We start from the raw sequence: 22,423 nt of genomic DNA on the forward strand, positions 1-22,423 counted from the left end.
CCTACATCAACTTCTGCTGGTGCCCCTCAGTCTTTCCCATAGCAAATTAAGATACTTTGGCCCAGGGAAACTCATAGAACAAAGCAAAAAACCAGTCATGCCAGGGAAGAAAAAGTCCCATCCTTCTCCCTTCCCTTACCAATCACACCACCAGCATTCCTGAGCTCAAAGTCAAAGGCAGCTTTCACCAAGAGCCTTCAAAAACAACCTTTCAGTTCAGCGAGCTGGAGGAATGTCACTTCACTGGTCACTTAAATATTCTGCCCTCCAGAAAAGTTTTCACCATTTTGGGTAACCAGAGAGAAAACCCATCAGTTCAGATCGTCTTTCATGAGCCCACTGGACTGTGGCAGGTCTGGTCTGAGCAAACAGCTTTGCTGAATGTCCCTCTGTGGTGCCTGGACATGCTGCTCAGGAGGGGGATATACTGTCAGGCTGCAGAGACTTTGTTTGAACACACAGAACATGCAGCCAAGGAAGCAGAGCTACACCCTGAATTAGCAACTGGTTTGGGTTCCAAGGAGCTTTCCATCTCTGCCAAGACAAGCTAGTGCTGCTCATACCAACTTCTTTCATAATGGCTTCTCATCCAACAGGCACACTGAAACATGCCTTGGGGAGAGCAAGCCAACCTTCAGGATCCAAACTCTAAACTGGAGAGAACACTGCACCAAGCCCAGCCACAACTACAGTGTTCAGTGACTAAAGAGAGCACTAAAGCAGAGACCTCATTTCAAACACACAAGCAGGAAAACCATGAACACAAACAGTGCAGCCTCTGAGCTGTACTTACAGGAGGTGATGCCAGGTGGGAAGTGGATGAGCTGCTAGAGGAACTACCAGAGCCAGAACTGGGATAAGAAGGCATTGGCACGGAAGCAGCTAAAACCAGCAAAAGACAAAACCAAAATAAGTGGTTAAACCAAGATCAAGCAACAATAAAAAGTCTTCTTCATCTTTTCCCATCAGATTTATCTCATGCACCATCATGTGTCTCATGTATCATATGTGGTCAATTAAAGGAGAACAAAAGAAAATCAGCATTCTGTTCAATTATCTGATTCACATGCATCCACTCCTCCGTGCCACTCTCACAGGTCTGAGAACTCCTGACCAAGGTCAGATGCCCACTCAACCACTGACCTACTCAAGCAGCAAGATGGTTTTTGCCCTAAAGAGCCTCCAAAGCATCTTTGCAAATGCAGGGAAAGAGAAACAGAAAAGTGAACACAGTTGCTCATGTCTGGGGCAGAAGCCAGGAGCTAGACCATACCCTGACAGATTCTTCCTCATGAGACCTCAGGGCCTGGCACACACACATCAAATATTGGGAGGTGTGTGCCAAGTTAAACACATGCCTACTCAAAGTCTATGTGTTTGCTGTCCAAACAGCCACTCGGGCATCCCAGGCCACGTGGTCCTAGCAAAAACCCAAAACCCAAAAAAAACCTTCAAGGGGGTTTCCTCCTGGAAATAGTGCATTGCTTCCTACAGCTCAACTTGGTCACTTCTGCAAGTTAAACATGTTTTGGTTGTTCAGTATTTTTGTACAGAAATTGTTTCCATGGCACAGGCCATCCCTGTGTCCCTCCCTTTTATGCTTTATTGCTCAGTATAGGAACTGCCAATTTTATTCACTTCTTTGTTGCACTGGCCTTTGTAACCCTCAAAAGGCCTAAAGCTTACATTGAAAGGCCTGGTTAGCACTGACCTTGAGGCAGAAAAGATGATTAAGGCATCAGAGGAGAAAAGAATATTTAACTCCAATGAATTATGCAAGCAAGGTTCAGTAAATAACAGAAGAGCTCAGCTCAGCCAAGCAGGGAGACAGTCAAAGGTAACAATGGCTCTTCAAAGGACTTTGAAGCAGTTAGTGGTTCAAATTCCCCAGTCCACCTGCACAAGACTGAACAGCACAGAAGAGCCCAAAATCCCCACTTCAAGGCAGCCTGAAGTCAGATTTTACACTGGAACCATTTTGGTATTTGAATGACTTAAGATAGAGATCAGAGACAATGCTTAATTGAGGAGAGGAACACTTTGCTGCTCTTCCATTAAGCTGGCAGAGAATTAGCACCTTCTATCAAATTTCTACCTTTACAGTACCTGTGCTAATGACTCCATACCTAATACAAGGGAGATTAATAACACCTAGAAGAGGAATGCTTCTGTCTGAAGTAAAACTACCTCAGTCATTAATCCCATTAGATACTACAAAGTACTTACTCTATTCAACAGGCTAGAAAAATAAAAGTCCATTGCTCTGCAATTAACTGTTGAAACAGCGTTCTAATGATTAAAAAAAGGGAAAATATGCCTTTTAATAAAAGGCTTTAGGAAACCTTTCCATGCAGCCTATCAAAGTAGGTTAAAGGATGACTTGACCAGAGCCTTTTATCACAAAAAGAGCAATCACTGAGACACTGAATTCCTCAGTCTGAGAGAGATGTAACAAGATCCAACAGCAGCAAAGAGAAGCCAAAGCAGTGTAGACTTAAAATATATATTTTAATGTAAGTAACTGACCACTTTAACAGTTTAAGCAGGGTCACAGTGATCTCCTCCAGCCTTTGCCAACATTAACAAGTAGGAACCCACAGCAGGATGGCAGCAGGGGGCTGGACACACTTTTTAGCTTCTGCAGCTATTCTGCACCAGACTGAGTGCCCTTGGTGGGCTGTGCTGCTGTAACACACTGCCCTGGCTCCTGTACAGCAGCAGGGATGGAGGTATCCCAAGGATGGGTGTTCTGGGAGGTCGGTCAGGGGCTTGGCATGCAGAGCCACTCTGTCCACAGCCAGCACAGCTGCCTTCCCTCCCCACGCTCAGAGAACACACACAGAGGCCTGAGAACTTGCCTGTAAAATGAAGAGCTCTGTCCTGCCTCTATCACACTGCTTTTGATCTCCACAGTCCTCCCACAGAGCCTGCAGAGCAATCCCTACGACCTTCCCTACAGATTTAATACTAGAAAGGAGGGAAAAAAAGGTCTCCTCCCCTATTATCCTGCCAGCTGCTACAGAACAAATCACCCGTGTACACACAGCCCTTCCTGTTATGGAAGGGTGCTTTTTTAAAAAGGTAAGTCAATTCTCCACTGTATCCACACATGCCTGATGCAAGACTTGCACCACCATTCATTTTTCCTGGAATGAGCATTTTTGTTAGAGTCATTCCAGTTCTCTCACAAGGTCCCCTCCAGCCTATTTTGGTTCTGTGATTATTGATTTAAACCTGGCTAGAACTGAGACACTTCTATTTTTGACTATTTGCTTCAGATAGCTTTTCATTAATCAGGAGGGAAGACAAGCTGGCAGACTTTGCCATTATCTGAAACTCAAACTCAGCTGCATGAAGCACTCCTTTAGATACAGCCTCTATTAATCACTGCTCTTATTTAAATCTCTTTGAACTCCCCAAATCCACACTGTAATGCTGTGAGCTCCAACTCAGAAGGTCCTGACAGTCCAAACAGACTTTGATGCATGCAGAACCATGAGGTTTGGCTCTGACAAACCCTCTCTGACCTCCACATCCCTGCTAGGGCATTTTTTGGTGTCAGCCATGTAGGCCAGCTTAAAAGAAAGACGCCTGCTTCCATCTCCTCCACACACCCAGGCACTCCCAGTCCAAAATTAAAAAGGGTGCAAACACTTGGCTCATCATGTTTGCAGTTGAGTCTGAATGTGGGGAATGTTAACATGAATTGTAGGCTCCCACCCAAATCCAGAAATTGCTGGATTGTAATTGTAATGTAAATAAGTCTGTTTTCATAATTGTCCTCTCCAACTCGCTCCAGCAACAGAACAGTCATCCTGCACATTGTGTAACCAATGCCAACTGGTTTCAAAATGGGAGAGCTGGGAGCCATAAAGCTCCATAAAGATCCACACAGCTCCAGCTGTGTGGATCCTGATACTGGATCCTCTACTTGTAAAAAGAACTTCTGACACATCATCCTACCAGGGGCTCAGCTGTCCTAAAAATATCCAACTCTCAAGTTTCATAGAAAACTTTATTTGGCATCTGAGTTCTACATACATTGGAGAGATGCATGTTCCTGATTATCCTGATTCAATTAAAACCACTCATCAAAAAGTTCTTTAATTGCAATCTCTGACAAGGCAATAAAGTTTGAGTGCAAACCCTGAAAGGACTTGTCCAAATAATGTGCTTTTTAGAGTTTAAAAGTCTGCAGCATTAAAATCTTTTATATTCAAAAATCATGGGGATTTTTTGCTGGTTTTCACCTAAGTATTTTATGTACAATAAGATTAAAAATATGGCAAAAGCCAAGCTCAGCCTGACAGGTATTTCAGAGAGTGAAGCACCCATGCACTTCTGAACCATAACTGCTCACCTTTCATGCTCTCTTAACTCAGAGTCAAGAAGGCAGCAGCTTCTCATTCATTAAAGGCAGGAGCAGAAAAACCTCCAAAATATCCTGCATGGGTACCAATTACAATGTGTTTACTGAGAGAAGACTTGCACAAGCATCTAATTATGCCTTCTCATGTGTTATTACTGTAACACACGGCCCCATACCATATGCTGATCAGACCTGGCTACAGACAGACGACAGTCTGACTAGACACAGCATTTTAAAACTTTATTAATAATTTTTACACAGCTAAAGTACATGCTTAGTCACAGGTAAAAACCCCACAATATAAAATAAATTATAAATAAACAAACAAACAAAAATGAAGTACAGCATCTTAGTTAACAAAACCCAAGAGCCCTGAACCCAGACTCCAGGGAGGGAGATGAGAGGAGGGACATGAAAACAATCATCCCTCAAAACAGCAGGGAAGAAGAGGTGCCTGTCAGAAATAGCTTATTGAAAGATTTTTGAAAGAAATGTTGATTTTGCTGAAGCATCTCAAAAAACATGAAAATGTGTTTCAACAAGGGGGATCCCCCTGCCTTAGCAGCTTCAAAATTGTCCACCTGCAGAATGATCTACATTTGAGGACTCATCAGCTTTCCAGAATTCCAAAGTTCCATTATATTAAAAAAAACTCAGATGTGAATGACTTCGTGGTAGCTAATTATCAGCTCTCAAGGAGAGCAAGAATGCAAGGCACACTGTTCCTCGCTCAGCTCTGCACTGCAGACATCAGGGCTCTAATTCAGTCTGAGCACGACCAGCATGGCTCAGATGCAGCTCTTCTTCTCTTTGGTATTTCCCACACTCGTGATATGCTGAGCCATATGTTGAGATGAAGAAGCCCAGCAAGGTTTTGGACTCACCCTAGCTCTGCACACAGACTGAGGGGAGCCACCCCCTGAGAAGTGCAGCCTTGCCAAGACACACTTCAGCTACAGCTGTGCAAGGGTCAAGCCCACTGCCATGCTAGACAGCATTCCACAAAACTCAGGTGAGTTCTTCTTATGGAGATCACCATAACCCAGCCTTTGCTGATACACTGGCTGCTCTCCCTCCTGTCAGAAATCAAGACCAGAGGCAGCCTTTTCTTCTCCAGGCTCTTCAGCACACATCCAAGGGGCTCTGATCCATCATGGCACCTGGCAGTAGCAGAGACCTCGGAGCAGACTACCAGAACTCTCTCTTCCACCAGCAGATTTCTGTGCACCACAGCTTCAACATCTCCAGCAATGGGTTGGTATTTCTCCCATGTCTTCAAAACCAGTAGCAGTCTCTCCTGCCTGGAGAGGACTCCAGGCTGTGGACGTATGTCCGGAGGCGAGGATCAGCAGGGTGACAGAGAGGTCTGGAGTTTGCATAGGCCTTACCTGCCTGTAAAGGTGCTTTTTTCCTTGGTCCTTGACCCCACACCATTAACCTTGGTGCAGCTGGGGGCAAAGGCTGAGCTACATCCTCCTGCTCATAATGGCACCTCTGGTTCCTGCACGGCAGATGTGCACAAGTTGGAAACCGGGGCCAAGTCAGGAGAACCCTCTCCTGTTTTTCTGGGGTTTTCTGCTCTCCTGGCCAGTGAAGCAGGGGGACAGCTGGAGGTAGGAGATGAGCTGGTGGGCATGCAAGAACATCCTGAGGGGGAGATCTTCTGCCCACAGGGGGATCAGACTTTGAAGGGCTTTTCCCACGCAGCCGCAGGACAGCAGGTGCCAGGAGCTGGGCTGGCTCAGGAGCAGCCCTGTAGGGCCAGAGTCCTTTCCTGCCCCCTGTTCCAGGGCTGGCCCCACATCCTGCTGGCACAGGTGGGCTTAGGGCCCTGGCTGCTTTGAAAGCTCCCCTAAACCAGAAGCGTCTTTTCTTGCCCGCAGGACGATCACCTGAGTGCACAGGTAAAACCTCATCAGGGACAACTCACAAGTCCTGCTCTGGCAGCAGGAAAGCAAGAGAGGGTCAGGAGTGATGTGGATATCAGACAAGGTGTGCGGCACACATCCAAGAGGGAAACTGGACATGTTTCCTCCAAGACTTGGCACTGGACACCCCAAATTAGTCAGTGATGAAGATTCTTGGTGCTATATTTACTCAGGAGATTAAAAGCCCAGGAGAATCCCTCCAGAGAAGACAAACATACACAATTCCACCAACCCAAGTCTCCTGGCCACAGGACTATGATGCCCCATGCACTAGAAGCAATTCCGAATTGTTTTCTACCAAAAACAAACCTCTGAACCATAATATGCGTGGCTGCAACTTTTCCAAAGTTTTGAATCAAAAGGAGGAAGAGAGAACTTGCAATGGAAGTCTTTGTTCTGTCCAGCTCCCATAGAGTAATAAATGTAACCTTTCTAAAACAAGATGTATCAAGAGCTTCGATGTAAATGATGAAACAAGATTTGGTAGCCACAAAGTTTGGCTTTTGCACAGCCAGCCTGGCAAGCAGGAGTGCCAGTCTCCACCATTCACTGGCCTGAATGGTGCTACAGGTGAGGATGAACAGCAAGGCCATGAGACACAATCCTGTGTACCTACAAGCACCCCACTGGCCAAGCACTTCACACAAAGCAGCTGAATACATTTCAAAACTACATTTGCTTCTACTTTAGGTTCCTAAATATCCCCCAATCATCCCTTTGAAGATAACCCAGTAAAATTAAATACATTTTGATGGCAAAATCTGGATGTGACACAGTAACAAACCCTGAATCCCTGCCTAAATAACTAAGGAAACATAAAACAGTATTTTTCTTTCCTTTTGAACTAACAGCAAAGGAAGTCAGGCCATGGTTCAAAAACAGTTGTAATCAAAAATGCAATACTTACATTTTTTCATAGAGGCACTTGCATCCAAGAATGGGTGATGGAAAAATTCATCTGAAAAAATCAAGAACAATGACTCAGTGAAAGAAAATGCCTGTAAGAAGTTTACAAAGCAGATAAAACACAGGAAGTTAGTGTTATACAGTGATTTTTCCATGCAACAATGGAAGCTGACTGAGTATGGTTGCATATAGAAGTAGTCAAGAACACAGGCTGGAGACTGGATGCAGGACTTGCTCATGAATAAAGGACGGGAAATTAATTGGATCTCTTGCTAATCAGGATGGTGAATCACCCTAAATGCAGAGATCCAGGGCAGCTGTATTTATCACACTGCACTGCCACTCACTCCATGGAATAGGGATGATGGACAAAAAGACTTCCACTGAGTGATCTCCATGACAGACTCAAACCCATCATGCACTGAGGGCAGAAATGCATTTTTAATGGGCCACCCCAGAACCACAGCCCAGAACTCCCTCCCTTTCACATCAAACACAACTGCTGCTGCCTCCCCTCATTATGGGAATTCATTCTACAGATCCAGGCCAAGAAAAGCTTCTGTCCTGGCTTGCTGAACACTCTCTGCATGTTTGCCTGTCCTCACAAGTAGCCACTTCTCCCAGCTCCTTCATCTCTGATTCACTGCAGCTCCGTGCCAGAGCCCTCTCCTATCACAATCAGCAACTCAGTCTTTTGGGAGTGTCAGCCATGGATCAACACTGATTACTGAGCTCCAGCTTCTTTCCCAGAATGGATTTCCTGTTGCAACACCCAAGGTTTACAAACTTCTTCTGTAAACAGCTCCTCTTTGGGGACTGAGCTTTCCCGAACGTAGTCACTGGGTTTTTGTTTGTCTGCTTTTTAACCTTAAACAATCCCAGTCCCCCCAGCCTCTCCTCCCCACTGCCATGCCAGAGTCCTGCAGCCAGAGTGGAGTGGTCTGGAGCTTAGCCCAAGACAAGGAATGGAAATCTTTGGCAGGGAAAGTTGGCATCTCACAGATTAGATCTGCTGTGGATGGAGAACATCCCCATCCTGTGGGAGCTGCTCAGCTGCTGGGGTTTCCTGCTTCTTTTTCAGCCTGCTGCACTAGAGGAGGGTACCATCCCTCAGCCAAGCTGACTCAACTGAGGGGGTGGAAATGATGATTTCTTTCACTTTTCCCCCTCCCCGCTCCAAAGTGCTTATTAGCTGTGCTTGCAAAGCAAAATTCAAACAACCCAGCTTGTAATCATCAGCAGGAAACTTGCAACTTGAAACCCTCCTGGTTTTCCTTTAGATAATCTTGAGATTGCAGAGAGAATCAGCTCCTGGCAGAACAGCAGCTGGGACACACAACAAGTAAATGAAGTTTCAAGCTGATGAGTTGCTGTGTTGTGTGACTCAACTGAGCTCTCTGGAGGTCAGTGTGACATCCCCAGGCAGAGGGTCACAGGGAACAAGGAACAGCAGGAAACTCTCTCCCCTGGGGAGATGCCAATTTATTGATAAAAATGTGATGAAGGACAGGAAAATCTCAATACTGCAAGACGTGCTGTAACTGTTGTCCAGAGTGATATCAAAAGCTACTATCTCAAATTTCCAAGTGTTAGACATGGACTCATGCACTCTACTCCCAAGAGGTACAAAACCAGCTTATATATTGGCTAAAAGGGTTTGCCAGAAAATTTCTGACAGCAGGGAATCAAGAACCTCAAAGACACCTTCTTCTGAAATGCACAGCAGCATGAGAGAAGAGGTAGAGATCCACAGCCCAGATAAAAGATCTGCAGGGAATAACCCTGCCAGGTGATTCTATCCAAGCCAGTCTGTCAGGAGCTTCAACAACTCACTTTTCAAAAGCTCATTTTCTCACTTCTACACTTCAGTAACCAGCCCTTGGCATTCATCACTGGATAACTATGATCAACCTCAGGTAATCCACACTTGCTTATCCAGCTGACCATCCCCAGAAAGGCTTTCCTGGTATCTCTAATCCAAAAGAATAACAGAGGGTGCAAAACAATTCCTCTTCATCACCTAGCATGTGCTGCCCAGGAGGAAACAACCTTCCTGAGCAGATAAGCAAACAAAAACCCAACAGAAAACCAACCCTCAACCAACCCGAGAAATATCAAACTATTTTACCCAAGTCTGACTAAAAAGCAGCATCCTGAACACACACAGGATGTGTTTGCCTTTAGATGACCTGGTCCTTTCAGTATTCAAGGAAAGGCTCCACCTCTGTCTGCTCCTTTAGGGCATGTCTTTCCTAGGAGGTTCTTCAGACCTTTGAGCTCAGCTAAAACACATCTGTAAGATGCTGCCAAGTCAGAACCACTGGGCTCACAATGAATGATCTCAGTTTGGAAGGAATTAAGACAAAAGAGGAAATCCTCATGTCAGCCAAGTCAGGAGACTGAGATAAAGGCTTGGAGAGCTTGAGCCCTGAGAAGGACCAAGGCTTCCTTCCACAGAAACTGGAGGAGGGAAGAGTCTACAAGCAGCTGCATCTCCTGGCTCAGATTATCACAGCAATCCCTGAGAAGCAGAGGATAGTGACTGGATTGTTCAGTAAATGAGTGCAGCTTGCAGCTCTGGGAAGAAGCTGTGACAGAAAAGCACAGATACACAAGAGACATTTTACCTAGTAGCACATTTAACCACAGCTCAGAGAGATGATAAAAGCAGAAGCCAAAGGGAATGCAAGTAACAAACATATGCTGAAAGTGTGCCAAGTCTCCTTGGTTTACAAAATTGTACTGGAATCAGCACTGACCTTTCCAGCACACAAACTAAAACCCCCAAGATTATGCAACCCTCCAGGCACAGGTGAAATCCAGGTGTCTGGATGCTTCTCCTAGCACCAGCCAAAAGCACAGAGGCTTGTGCAGAGCCAGAAGACACAGAGACAGCAGCAGAACTCAAGGTGGAAGGAGCCCTTACCAAAGTCCATGCGGTCCTTATGGTTGCGCTGCAGAAGGCCCAGCAGGAGCTGCCTCAGGTGGCTTGATGTCTCCCTGGGGATGCTAGGATTGAAAACAAAAGCAAAATAAGAGACTGGCAGTCTGCTTAAACTGCTTTTACATATTCAGGAAGACAACTGGCAGATGCAAACTCACTCCATGCCTGCTGGGCGAGGAAGACCGGGAGCTCACTGGAGGGAGGCTGATCAGAAATGTCTTTATTTTGAGTCTCTGGCTTTCACTCCCTACTGCCATTGGTCAGGCTACAGCTAATTTTGCTTCAGTGGCCTCTCCCATGAGCACCTGCAGATCCTTCCAGTGTCATCCCTCTGGTGCTCAGCTAAGCCCATTCCACTTGCAGTATTTCACACATAATAAATAAAAATCACTCCTACTTGCTCTAATGGGAATAAGATCACTAGAACAATGCAGTTTCCAAGGGAAAGCTTCCAATTAAGACACTGGTGGTGAAATGCATCACCAATTACTACCATTTTATTAAGGCATTTATTTTTCAGTGCAGCTTATGTAAGACTAGCAAGTAATGTCTATTTGCTTCCTTGATATACAGCATAGATTAATGGAAGGCCACTAAGATGTGAGCAACTGCCACCTCAGCAAGCTAAAATTTGTGCAGTTATTACACTTTTCAGCATACTTAGGAAGAAAATATTATTTTCAACAGCCTTTGAAACACAAAAGAGCTGGTAAAGCACTCTGCTCTCCCTCATCCCACAAGCAGATGGGGAAGAGGCCCGGGCAGCTCTTTATAACCCCTGTAGATTGAAAAATACAGGGAATAAATGAATGGATTAAGGCAAGGAAAGCAGAGTTCAGCTCTTGCATAAGTGGATTCAGCTCTGCTGACTTCCCTCCATCCCCAAAGTGCTGCTGGGGGCTTTGGGCTGGGGCAGAGCTCTCCTAGAGAAGCGTGGGTGGTGGCAGCTCCTCTCAGTATTAACTCTGTTTATCATGGCTGCTCCCAGCATGGCCCCCACGCTCTGCCAGGCTCTCCCCTCTCCCCATGCTGGGTCAGCTGAGGTAATGACATGTGTGCCCAGCACAGTAATTTTAGCTCTCAGTGGCTCTGAATATGGCTCTGGCATCAGTCACTGCCCTGAGGCCAAGCCTGACCAATGCTGGGAGGAAAAAACCCCTTCCTTTATTCATCTTTACCAACACACTCTACCAAAGATGGGGGTAAAACAGAAGCTAGCCCAGAAATAGTGAGGGGAAGAAAAGGGTGCTAGCTAGCACTACCAGACTCCTGCTCAGAGAAACAGGAGATGGCAGGCAAGGTGTGTGTTTACACATTTCATAACCACTCAGTTATTGCTCTGTGAAGCCCTAGGCCTTGCTGGGGCAGGAATTTGAACCCAGTGATTCCAAGATCAGAGAATGACGGCAAGCATGCCTCATCCTTGCTTGTACTGGAGGAGCTGCTTTTCCATCCCTGATGGAATGGTTCTGTGCACCTTCTCAGGCTGACACAGGAGGAGGCCACCAGGACTCTGGAAGGGGTGCAGTTAGACTGAGGCTCAGGTTGGGCCTCCCATGAAAAGAGGAGCCCCTTGGAAGCACACTGTGTAATGGAATAACCCCAAGATACCACAGCAAGCAGCCTCCTGAAAAATGCATTAGTGCTGGAGTCCTGCAGCCCTGCAGTGTTTTCATCATCATTTATTTATCTGTGACACATAAAGCTCTCATCCAAAATGAGTCCATTTCCCACCTATGACTTTAACCTTGGTTTTAAAGCCAAGAAACAGGTACATCAACTCATGGACTCCAGATGGCACAACACAGATGAAGAGGGTGCAGATCAACAGCCTGTTTGTCTCCTCTCACCTCCCATGCCCAAAGCATCAAGCTTTGCTACCCTTCAGTATTATTTTCTAGGTTTCTATTCAGTTTCTGTTTTTAAACAGGAGCAACAAATCTGCCTCCTTGCCCCCACGACCTGGATGTACCTTGCCATGCAAACCAGCACAACAAATGTTAATTGTTTAGATCAGCACTATTAAAATTGTGAAGCCTTCAGGTTTCTGCTGCCACTGGCTCCCCAGAATGCTCAGAACAGCGTCTCCTCACCTATCAGGAGCAGCAGTGCTTCCCCACTGCATTCCCAAGCCTAAACACTTTCCCTGGCCATGGCAAGGAAGTGTGTGCCAGCCTGCATAGCCCCAAGGAAAATGAAACCAAATCCTGGCACTGCTGCAGTCTGAGAAGGAGGTCTCTGGAGTAGTTTTGTGTTTCATCCTGTGCTGGCAGGGCACTCAAGGAGTTTATTCATGTTTACTCGGGAATAGCACAGATTGCAGTCCATGCTAAAGAGATAAACTAACTTTGGAAAGAGGGAATTGCCATTTACACAAAGGCCAGTTCAGATCTGACTTCCACAGTGAGAAAAACTATCAGCTTGGATCTGAGTTTTGGAAGAACTTGGTAGTTCAAAAGTGCAGATAAGTGAAAATGGCAAATGCAGACTGTGAAGGACTCAAAGGACTAATCCCTACAAGAACAGGCATGCTCTCCTCTTACAGCTGAGCTCAATTTCTCCCCTTGCCTGCACCATGAGCCAAACAACAGCAGGGCAGTGGGATCAACACAAGAAAACTTCTCTAGTTTTATGGATTAATTTCTCATTTTGTAAGAGGGGCTAGCCCATGGTTTGGGCTGTGTAGGTAAAACAGAAGCTCTGCTTTCTGCTCACATAGGCTGGCTCCAACTGTGCAGTCACATTTTTGCTGTAAATTGTTTCTTTTCAGGCGTTTTACTCCATCACACCCTCTGGTTCAGTCCAGGTGCCCCAGGGGTAATCCTGGTAGAAATTTGTGCCTTCTCCCCAAATCAAAAAAGGAAGTCATTAAAGGGAAATTAACTGCATATCACAGTCATTGATAAGAGCTCCAGCTTCTTGACAGTTCCTTCCAGTTATCTCTTGGAGCTGTCTGAACTGATAAGGGAAAAGAAAAATCCATACACAGCAACCCAATGAACTTCCTGCATATATGGCTGCATTAGCACCTCTGCCAACTGGGAGATAACTTTCTGGTAAAAAAAGGCCATCCAGATTTTAGATATACAATCTGGAATTTCAGTCCTGTCTCTGTATCAGGCTGAGGTTTTCAGAGCCAGCACGAGCTTCTGCTTTCAGAGCTCAGACATGAAAAGGAGAGACCACAGCAACAAAACCAAAATACCCTGACAAATCACAGCACTGAGCAGAGAGGTAACATACACCCCATTGGGATGAGAGCAGTTCTCTTCCCCCTGGAAACTGCAGCAGTGTCCATTTCCAGGGAGGTTATAGTGTTTCCCCCAAGAGCAGGATGGACACAAGCAGTTGCTGCCCTGACACGTGAGAAATGGGAATGTGATCCTCAGGCAGGTATGGCAGGTTACAGCAGAGGCTGCAGCCTGCCTGCTCCCACGATCCCAGAGGTGCCTTGAGCTCCTCCCAAGGTTCCCAGCCTCAGGGGAGCCACGTGTGGAACAGGACCTCTAGCTGGCTCTTGGAATCACCAGCAGCCCCAAATTTTTGCAATGTAGGAGAAGAGTGTCTGCAGAGAGACAGGACACCCCAACCCTGCTGCTGTCTAACTCCCTGGGCCACATCACTGCTGGTTTCAGGAATGGGGAAAGGCAGGAGGCCAAATATTTCAGTCACCTCCCCAAGTGACAAGCCAGGAGCATGCAAGGACAGGTGTAAACACAGTAAACAAGTGCCTACAAACATTGACACTGGAAAAATTCTTACTTGGGCATCAGCATCTTGTTTTTCTCATAGAAGAGGCGGAGATCCTGTGGGCTGCTGGCCTGTGGAGGAGAAAGAAACCAGCACATGAAGCAGTTGACAGTGAAGGAGAGGGATTAGCATCTTTATTTCACTGTAGCTCTGAAGAGCAGAGGCACTTTTTAATTGCTGGACCAGCACAGAAAATGCAGCTTGCTTTAGACTGAAAAGGCAGCCCTGTGCTGCAGTGAAAATACAGTATTTCAACCTGCTGCCCTTTGTCCCTGACCTGGTTCTGTCCTGCTCTGCCCTTCCACAGGCTGAGCTTCACTGCAGTGGGCTCTGATGCTCAGGTTTGAGCTGGCCTAATAGCCTCACTCAGGAGACTGAATAATTGTAGACGTGAGGAGTCCCAAATGATGAATGGCAGCTCCTGCTGAGAACATGGATTAATGCTGCAGGGCATTTAGAAAAAGGGCAGGGAGCCTGCTGATGGGCAAGGGATCTGTGAAAAAGCTAGGAACATGGAGAAACAGCAACTGAATTAGGATTTTCTACTTTAGTTCCAGGAAGCCAGAAGGGCTCAAGCCACAGCACTATTTTATTTGTGCAGTAATAAACACAACTGTGGGGGATGTTGATGACAAGATTCCAAATTCTGAAAGATGGGATTAAAAAAAAGGTGGGGGCTAGGCACAAGAGGTTTACAGCTGAGGTTAAAAATAAAATCACCAGTAGACAAGCACAGACACATAAAAATCCCCTAATATAAATTCTCCACTTGTTTTCATGCAATGAATAATACAGGCCAGTAAATTAACCCTAGTGTCTCAAGCTTTTCTGCTTAGGCAAAGTTGCTTTATTAAAGGCAGAGCAGGCTGGCTGGCACGACACAGACATGAAGGCACATAAACAGGGCAGGAAGATCAGAGGGATTAATCTGCAATCAATTATTAGTGCAGCAGAGTGTAGGAAAGTGTGAATGAGGAGGCAACAGGCAGCTTCTCCTGATGTTCAGGGCAAGCTCAAAAACCCCTTGAGCCTTCCACCTACTTCTATTTCTAAATTAGAAGCATTTAAGGTCAATTAAAATGCTTAAAATGGCAAATCAGACAGGCCAATCTGCAGATGGCCATCAAAATACCACTAACACTGTATGGCTGGAAAAGCACCCACATAAGACGCTGTTTCAACATCACCTACTCCCTCTGGCTGAAGATGAAAATTAAGGATAACTGAGAGCTAAGTAAAAAAACCTCAAAAGAAACCAAAGGTAGACTCAAAAGCTGATAGTATCAACACACTTGTGTAGTACTCATCAGGGCAGTGTTTTTTATACAGCCTAACCAACAGAAGCTACACCAAAAGAACATCAGAATTGAAGCAGAGCGCCTTGTTACACAGATGCCAAACTGCATCATAATTTCCAACTGCTGCCACTCAATTTCATTCAGGAAAGCTCCATTTTACACCTTCCCCTGGCAGACCCTGGAATGTAATTAGATTAATATTTGGCAAACTTTAGGGAGGCAAGCATACACACTGCACCAAATATCCTGGCCACATTGCCCAGAGTGATGACAAATATTCCTGACAGACAAAGCAAAAGGAGGGGCAGAACTCCAGCCCAGGGAGGGAAGGGCTCATTCACTTCAGAGAGATACAAGCCTTGGCTGTTTGCTCTGGTCATTTCCTGTTGCAACAGCTCAATTGTTTCACAAATACAATGAAGCTCTGATCTACTTCAAACACTGTTTTGTCAGAAATTTTCCTGGCAGTAAAGAGAGAGTATATTTAAAGCAGCACATATATGAAGACCAGTTCATTAGAGAAGGTTTCTAAGCACTGGCTTGGATAAAGTTCTCAATGAAGTTTTGCTCCTCTCTGTACAAATTCAAGAGATGTCCCTGCAGAGATGCTGTTCCTCCACATTCTGCTGCCTCAGTACCAGCCCCACTTGCTCTGCAGGGACCCTGCCAGGTTCCTCCCCACCCAGACCACACTCCCTCCCTTGGGCTGTCCCTGAGCCTGTGATTCACGGCTGGTCCAAGTGCAGATACCAGGGGAAGAGAGTCATTCTAGTGAGTGCCCAGCACAGACAGCCATGGATCACCATTAATTTGGTAAAACCAACTGCAGCTTCATTAACTTCATTATTAATTGACTGAGTCACACAGTTCTGCTCTCAGTAACCTGCCCACTGCTCTCTTGCTATCACAAAGCACCAGGACCCTCAGCCACTTTGCTCACCTCTCCTTTCAATAAACAGTGCTTCTCTAAGAATCATGGAAAAATAACCAACTGAAGTTTGTAATACAGTAAAAACGTCACTTGAATTCCCTCATCTAGGAAGCTAAGAACTTAAAATTGAAATCTGCCTTCCAGGCAGATACACCCTGCCCAAGAAAAACACCAGAGGCACGAAACAACCACACCATTCAAGGTACACAGAGCCAACTTCTACCTGTGGGACAGCACCCATCTATCAGAAGCAGGGATGCAGAACAGCTCAGCTTTCCCTGAGGCCAGGAGGGCACCCCAGCAGGTCAGTTCACACCCTCAGCCCCCCTCTCATGGCACTAGGAGCAGCTGCATTTTGGTTTTGTCTACCCTTTCTATATATAGAGGCAATTGGGCAAATTCAATCCTGCCACTCTGTTACTTTGTCCCGAGCAGCAGTGGAAATATGTTGAGCCAACAAAGGCATTCAACAAAACCCTGCCAAATCCCCTTCAGTGCTGGCTGCCTGGCAGTGAATTCATGTGAAAAGCAGGCAGGGTGGTGCTTCCAAAAGCACTCAGCACTGGATTTGTCATGCTTGGGCCACGGCTGGATGCAAAAGCCCAATGTTGAGACAGAGGAGGGCCAGAGACTTTCACACCTTCCCTGAAGAGCTTTGTCTATTCAACACTCCATAGCAGGTGTATGGTGTTGCCCTGCTCTTTGAATCCTTTTCTTGGGGATTCAGAGGTGAAGAAAGGGGATTTGGTTACGTTAGAAAGAAAAATAAATAAGTAATATTATTTCTAGCTCAGCAGCTCTAGGGAAAAGCTTGAAAACCTACTGGAAATACTTTCTGATATTTTAAGACTCCCACAACTAAGCGGCTGGCATTCAGAGGACATGAAAGCCCAAGAACCAGAACCAAGCAAACAAAAACCCATCCCCTGAACTTTTGTCTTTAGCAGTCCATGGATTTCTCTCTACTGCCAACAGAGCAGGGCAAGACCCACAAACACTGGTCCAAAAGGCAGTGGTCCACTGACTACAGCAACAAGTCAGTCACTGCACCCAGTGTCATCAGAATTACCCACCATTTCCAGGAATTCCTGTCCCCATGGACACAGAGCACTCTAAAGGAACAGAGCTGAGAACAGAAGAGCAAGCTGCCTAACAAATATACCAGGGGTTCAAATTCTTGGCATAAAATCCAGCCTTTCCTGGTGTTCCTCAAGGCCATTTCACAACATAGCAGTTGCTGTAAGTGATACATAATCCCAGTACTTATGCAGACAGAATTAACTCAGAATTAAAGCAGTGAACTTGGTACACCAGACTTAGAAATTAATTTTTCACCTAACAGCTAGCTGGGATGAGAACATAAACAGGCAGGTTAACTCTTTCAGAGCTGCCAGGCCAGGCAGAAAAACTTGCATTAATTCTCTTGTCAGTTCCCTGCTCTTTGGCTCACTCTCCCCCAGACACAGGGTACCATGTCCATAGAAAGCTCGAGATTCCTGCAAAGGCTCAGACAGCAGACAACCAGGTTTCAGGGGTTTGGCAGGGTCTGATGTCCCATTGCCACTGCCTGAGCCAGCTCTGACACAACCTGCATGTGCCCAGTGGGGTGTCTGCTTACCAAGAGCTGCCCAGATTTAAAAGGGGTCACACAACAGAAGCCACCAGAAAGATCAGTGTGATTCCTCCCACACAGGGAAAAAAAAAAAAGAAAGAGGAGATTGAGGTCATTTAACTAATCATATTTAAAACACCATCTGACAAGGACTTGATTGGTTCTGGATTGTTTTAGACCTTGTGTAAATATTTCTTCTCTTGCCTCCAGCTTTGCTTCTGGTTGTCACTTGTTTACACAGCCAGCACCACCTCAGGGTGGGCATAGAGTCCCAAACTTCTCAACTCAGGTACGGACAAGAATAAACCACTACACTCCCAAGGCCCTTCCCAGGTCTGGTCAGGAGCAGGAAATGCACTGTTCAAGTACTCACTGACACAAATGCAGAGATATGAGTGCAGACCACTTATTAGGCAAGGCAAATTAACAATTCCACATTAATACAGAGCTCAGCAAATCTGTTTATAGGGATTATGAATCCCATTAATCTCATCCCTATGGCAGTCTCACTGTTTTGTTTATGGCCATGTTTAATACAAAAAGCTCCTTAAGAAAGCTTCACCAGCCATCCTACCAACTGTTCACATCTGAGCATCAGCAGCTTCTTTCTTCTCTGTGTGCAGTGAGGCACGGAAGGGACAGGAATGGCTCTGGGAAATTGCCTTGGGTGACCCAGCTGTAGTTAATTTTAACTCTGAGACAGCCAGAAATCACATTCATGCACATGCACATCTCTGCCTTGATTTACAAGCACTTTCAGGACTGACAGCTGCCTTAGCCTTTCCACACATTTGATCTTTTTTCCATCTAACCCGTTTCCCCGAAGCTCTGTTTTATTTTTAGGCAGCTCATTCCTCCTCACTGCAGATAACACTGGAGACCTTTTTGTTTGCATCCTCCTGAAGGTGCCTCCTTGGCTCAGGCAGTGGCAGCTACAGCACCCAAACTCAGCATGTTTCATGAGCTCCAGATTCCCATGGGAATCTCAGCTAGACAGAGAAGAGGGGCTGACTTTGCCAGCCTGGGAGGAAAAGCACAGTGAGGATTTAGCCTAAAGAGGTTCACTCAGAAATCCAGTTCCTGGCTTCCCTGTGCAACTGGGTCTGCTGGTGGCACTATGTGGAATCTGCCTGTTTTCTTCCCACCCATTGGCAGCCATCCCTCCCAAAAACACTCATTTCTGCTCATGGTGTCCCAATCACCTCTGTCCACTGCCCCTCTCTTCTCCCAAAAGCTCTTTAAACAATCAGCTTCTTGCCTGCTCAGTGACCATCACAAAATTCTTACAACGCAGTCGTGCCAACAAAGATAGAGAGCCAGTTAACCTTTAACCAGCTTCCCCTAGACAGGCTTCTTTCACCTGCATCTCAAGCTGGAAGGCAATTTGTGACATGCATGGCCAAAACAAATAGATGGGGCACAAAGAACCATCTGGGCTGAGCTCCTCTCTCTCCCTGATCAAACACACCCACAGCTGCTACTGCAGTCACAAACAGGGCCTGGCATTTTGTTTCAAAATACAACCTCCAAAAGAGGGAAGGGTGTGGGGAAAACTGAAATAGAGAAACCAAGAACCCCCATTCCCAGCCCAACAGATGTTTATGGGAGAGAGTTATCTAATGAGGCAAGCACAAAACAAGGTCAGGAACTGCTGGGCAGGGACTGAAATGTCCCTTCACTGCCCACTCCAAGGCAGGGCAGTGCCATGCCTCAATCAGAGACAAAGAACCCCTATGATAAAGTCACATTAAACAGTAATTAAATAATTTGAATGAGTAGGTATCAAGGTGCTTTTAGAGACTAAAAGGCATCAAGATACAAGGGAGAATCTGTGCCAGGCTCTCCTATGCATGCAGTCAAAGCTTGCTTTCTCCTCCTCTCCATTTTCTTCTTAACACACAAATATTTATTTTCTTTCATCCTAACAGTCCTTTTCTCCTCTCAAAGATACCAACGCTGATGACAAGTGGATGCAGCCAGTAAACAGAAGCCATTCAGAAGTTTCAGTGCATTTTGTAGGGGTTTATAAAAAAAGTAACATACAAAGGAAATGAAGTCTTGCTCTAAATACAGAGGAAGCTGGTGGACAGAATATAAAGCATTGGAGTGGAAGATTCTTATAGCAGCAGGGAAAAAATTACCCTGAAGGAAAAAAGTGTTCTTGGCGCTAGACAAAACCAAAACATACCATTAGTTTGCCCCTGTATTTGCCCACTCTTTCCTGCAACAGATTCAGAACTCACTTTATCCTCCCTGATGATGTAACTGCATAAACATTCCAGGTCTTGTGTGAAATCCTAAAGAGCTGTGGAACTAAAGCTCATAAAATCTTTCACTTCATCAAATTTGCCTTATTACTTGAGCATAAATTTCCCTCTGACTGACTTTCTTTTGTGCTATTTGTTTTTGTCTCCTTTTTATTCATTTTTGGGGGTTTGTTGGGGATTTTTCCGTTTTGTTTTGTTAGGGAATCAGGATAAAGGGATGTCAGGCGATAAGAAGAGAGGACCAGAAAGCAAGGGTGGGGGAAAAAATCTGACAAATACAATACTTTGAAAGAGTAATTTCAAGGGAGAATCTGCTGATCTCATTCAGAGATGCAAGAAGTAAAGTAGCACACGGTGTGGCTAACGAAAAAAATACACTGAGTCTAGGTGAATTCCAGCTATGGATGATGAAAAATATGTGAAGTAATTCTGAAGCAACAGGAGCAAGGCTGTGGTGAATTCTCCACCATAAAAAAAAATAAATCAGAGAATGCTGTTCACAAAGGATATGCTGTAGCTCATCCAAAAGTTATGGCATTAAGTACAGGGTGGAGCTTTACAGGGCTGTGTTATATTTGGAGGGGTTTGGATCTAATGAACATAAACATTTCAGGCTGGAAGAAACTGCTGTGAGATGACAGATAAGAACCTTTTGATATTATCCTACTTAACTGCTCTGAAAACCAAGTTGATTTAGCTGCAATACACTACTTACCACCAAATCATCCTGAACATTAACTTGCAAATACAATCTTTCTTATAGTCTTTCTATATCCAATATAATTATAATGATAAATTATACACTGACTACAGTTGTAAACAGAAACTGATTTTCTAAGTGTAGGTCTAAAAAGCCCCACTGCTTTAACTGATTCATGGTAATTTTCTCAATAAGTGACCCTTCTTAAGCTCCTGTAACTGGGAAGTGCATTTTAATGAGAGACAGCCCAGAGAACAGTCATATTCTAGTAACACAACCAGAATTACAACATACAAAGCACAACACTCAACACTGTCAGGTTGTTATCCAGACCTTCATGGGGCTGGATCTATGGGAGTTGATATTAGAGATGACAGAAGCCCTAGAGTAACCAGATTAGCAGGAAAAAATAAGAGATTAAAAAAGTAGGAGAGAGTCACAAACATAAAATCTAAGCAACTCACCTGAAAGGGAGCCTTTCCTGTTAGACACTGATAAATGATGGTTCCTATACTCCAGAGGTCAGCTTTGGCATCATAGTGTTGTGACATAATGACTTCTGGTGCCTTTTGGGGGAGAGAAGGGAAATTTCTTTTATAAAATTAAGTTGTTTTGGTGTTGTTTTTTTGCTGGTTTTTTTAGCAACTCCAAGAGATAAGTCACTATTATGCTATGAAACCTCTTGAGCTAGATTCCCCAATAACCATGAATATTTACTCCCAATAAGACTGTAACACTACACTGAAAGGGCCACTGCCCTAATTAAGTGGGGGAAGGCATAGACTTTCATTCAGAAGACAAAAATACATCCTAATGTGTATTTTGGGCAAACTCAGTACTTCCTCTTCTCCCAGTGTAGCATTTTCTGCTGAATCCACCAGAAGAAACCCCACTGAAATCACAAACGGATCTCCTCAACCAAAGCAAGGAGCAAGACCAAGAGCAGCAAAGGCTCCCACTGCACAGGTGAACTCCAGCCTCCATCCTGAGCTGCACCTCTTGGGCACTTCCCCCATTTAGCCCAAGATGGTAGCACATTAATTCAGCTCCAGGGACTAGTGCCAAGGTCACAGTTTGGGTTCAAAGGCAGTGTTCCAGTCCAACAGCTTGAGCCCTGCTGTGCCTCAGACCCTGGTTTCTAATCCCACATTGTGCCCTCAGCTGCTCCCTCCCAGGCTGGTTCCAGAAGCTGGAGACAGTGCAAGCCCCCAGAGCCCCTGGCTCAGCAGGCAGAGCCTCAGAGCAGCAGCAGAGGAGGGACAGGAGGGCAGCCTGACTGATCCCATGTGTTTGTAACTACACATTTCATTGCACTGCTGCCAGCATGGAACAGGATCAATCTTTTAGCTCTGTTAGCAGTAAAGGCCACACGTAATGGAAAAAAAAAATGGCAACAAGTAAATTGTGGACAGGAGCTTGGTCTGTCCCTAAGGGAAGGAGGCATGACACCAAAAAAAGCCAAAGCAGCAGGACAAGAACTGCACAAGGAGGTTTCAAGTCTTGCCATGGCATGGATCATACTGGGGTTCAGACAGAAAGCTCCTTTTGGTAGAGGTAAAAATACCTTTCTGTTTTTTTTTTTTTAAGAGCAAAATTAAATAAAGCAGCAATAGGTTGTGAGCTACAGCAGGGAATAAAGTCCTGCCTTGCCAGCAGATGCTCCCAGGGCTCCTGCACAAGACCTACAATAGCAGTAGGGAAAGACTTCAAAACCCTCC

At 45.4% G+C, this 22,423-nt stretch overlaps 1 protein-coding gene across 2 annotated transcripts in view; it reads right to left on the reverse strand.

Annotated features, from left to right (window-relative positions):
- The window catches only part of ULK1 (unc-51 like autophagy activating kinase 1), a 75,583-nt gene that overhangs the window by 27,401 nt on the left and 25,759 nt on the right, over positions 1-22,423 (reverse strand). For both annotated transcript variants that reach the window (XM_064392141.1, XM_064392140.1), the window contains exons 9-13: positions 21,170-21,271; positions 13,910-13,968; positions 10,130-10,212; positions 7,205-7,255; positions 794-882 (exon numbers count right to left, since the gene is read on the reverse strand). In XM_064392141.1, coding sequence (XP_064248211.1) covers positions 794-882; positions 7,205-7,255; positions 10,130-10,212; positions 13,910-13,968; positions 21,170-21,271 — 384 coding nt within the window. The remainder of the gene's footprint in view (positions 1-793; positions 883-7,204; positions 7,256-10,129; positions 10,213-13,909; positions 13,969-21,169; positions 21,272-22,423) is intronic.

The sequence above is a fragment of the Passer domesticus genome, chromosome 17, assembly GCF_036417665.1.
Source record: "Passer domesticus isolate bPasDom1 chromosome 17, bPasDom1.hap1, whole genome shotgun sequence".
NCBI classification, from domain to species: Eukaryota; Metazoa; Chordata; class Aves; order Passeriformes; family Passeridae; genus Passer; species Passer domesticus.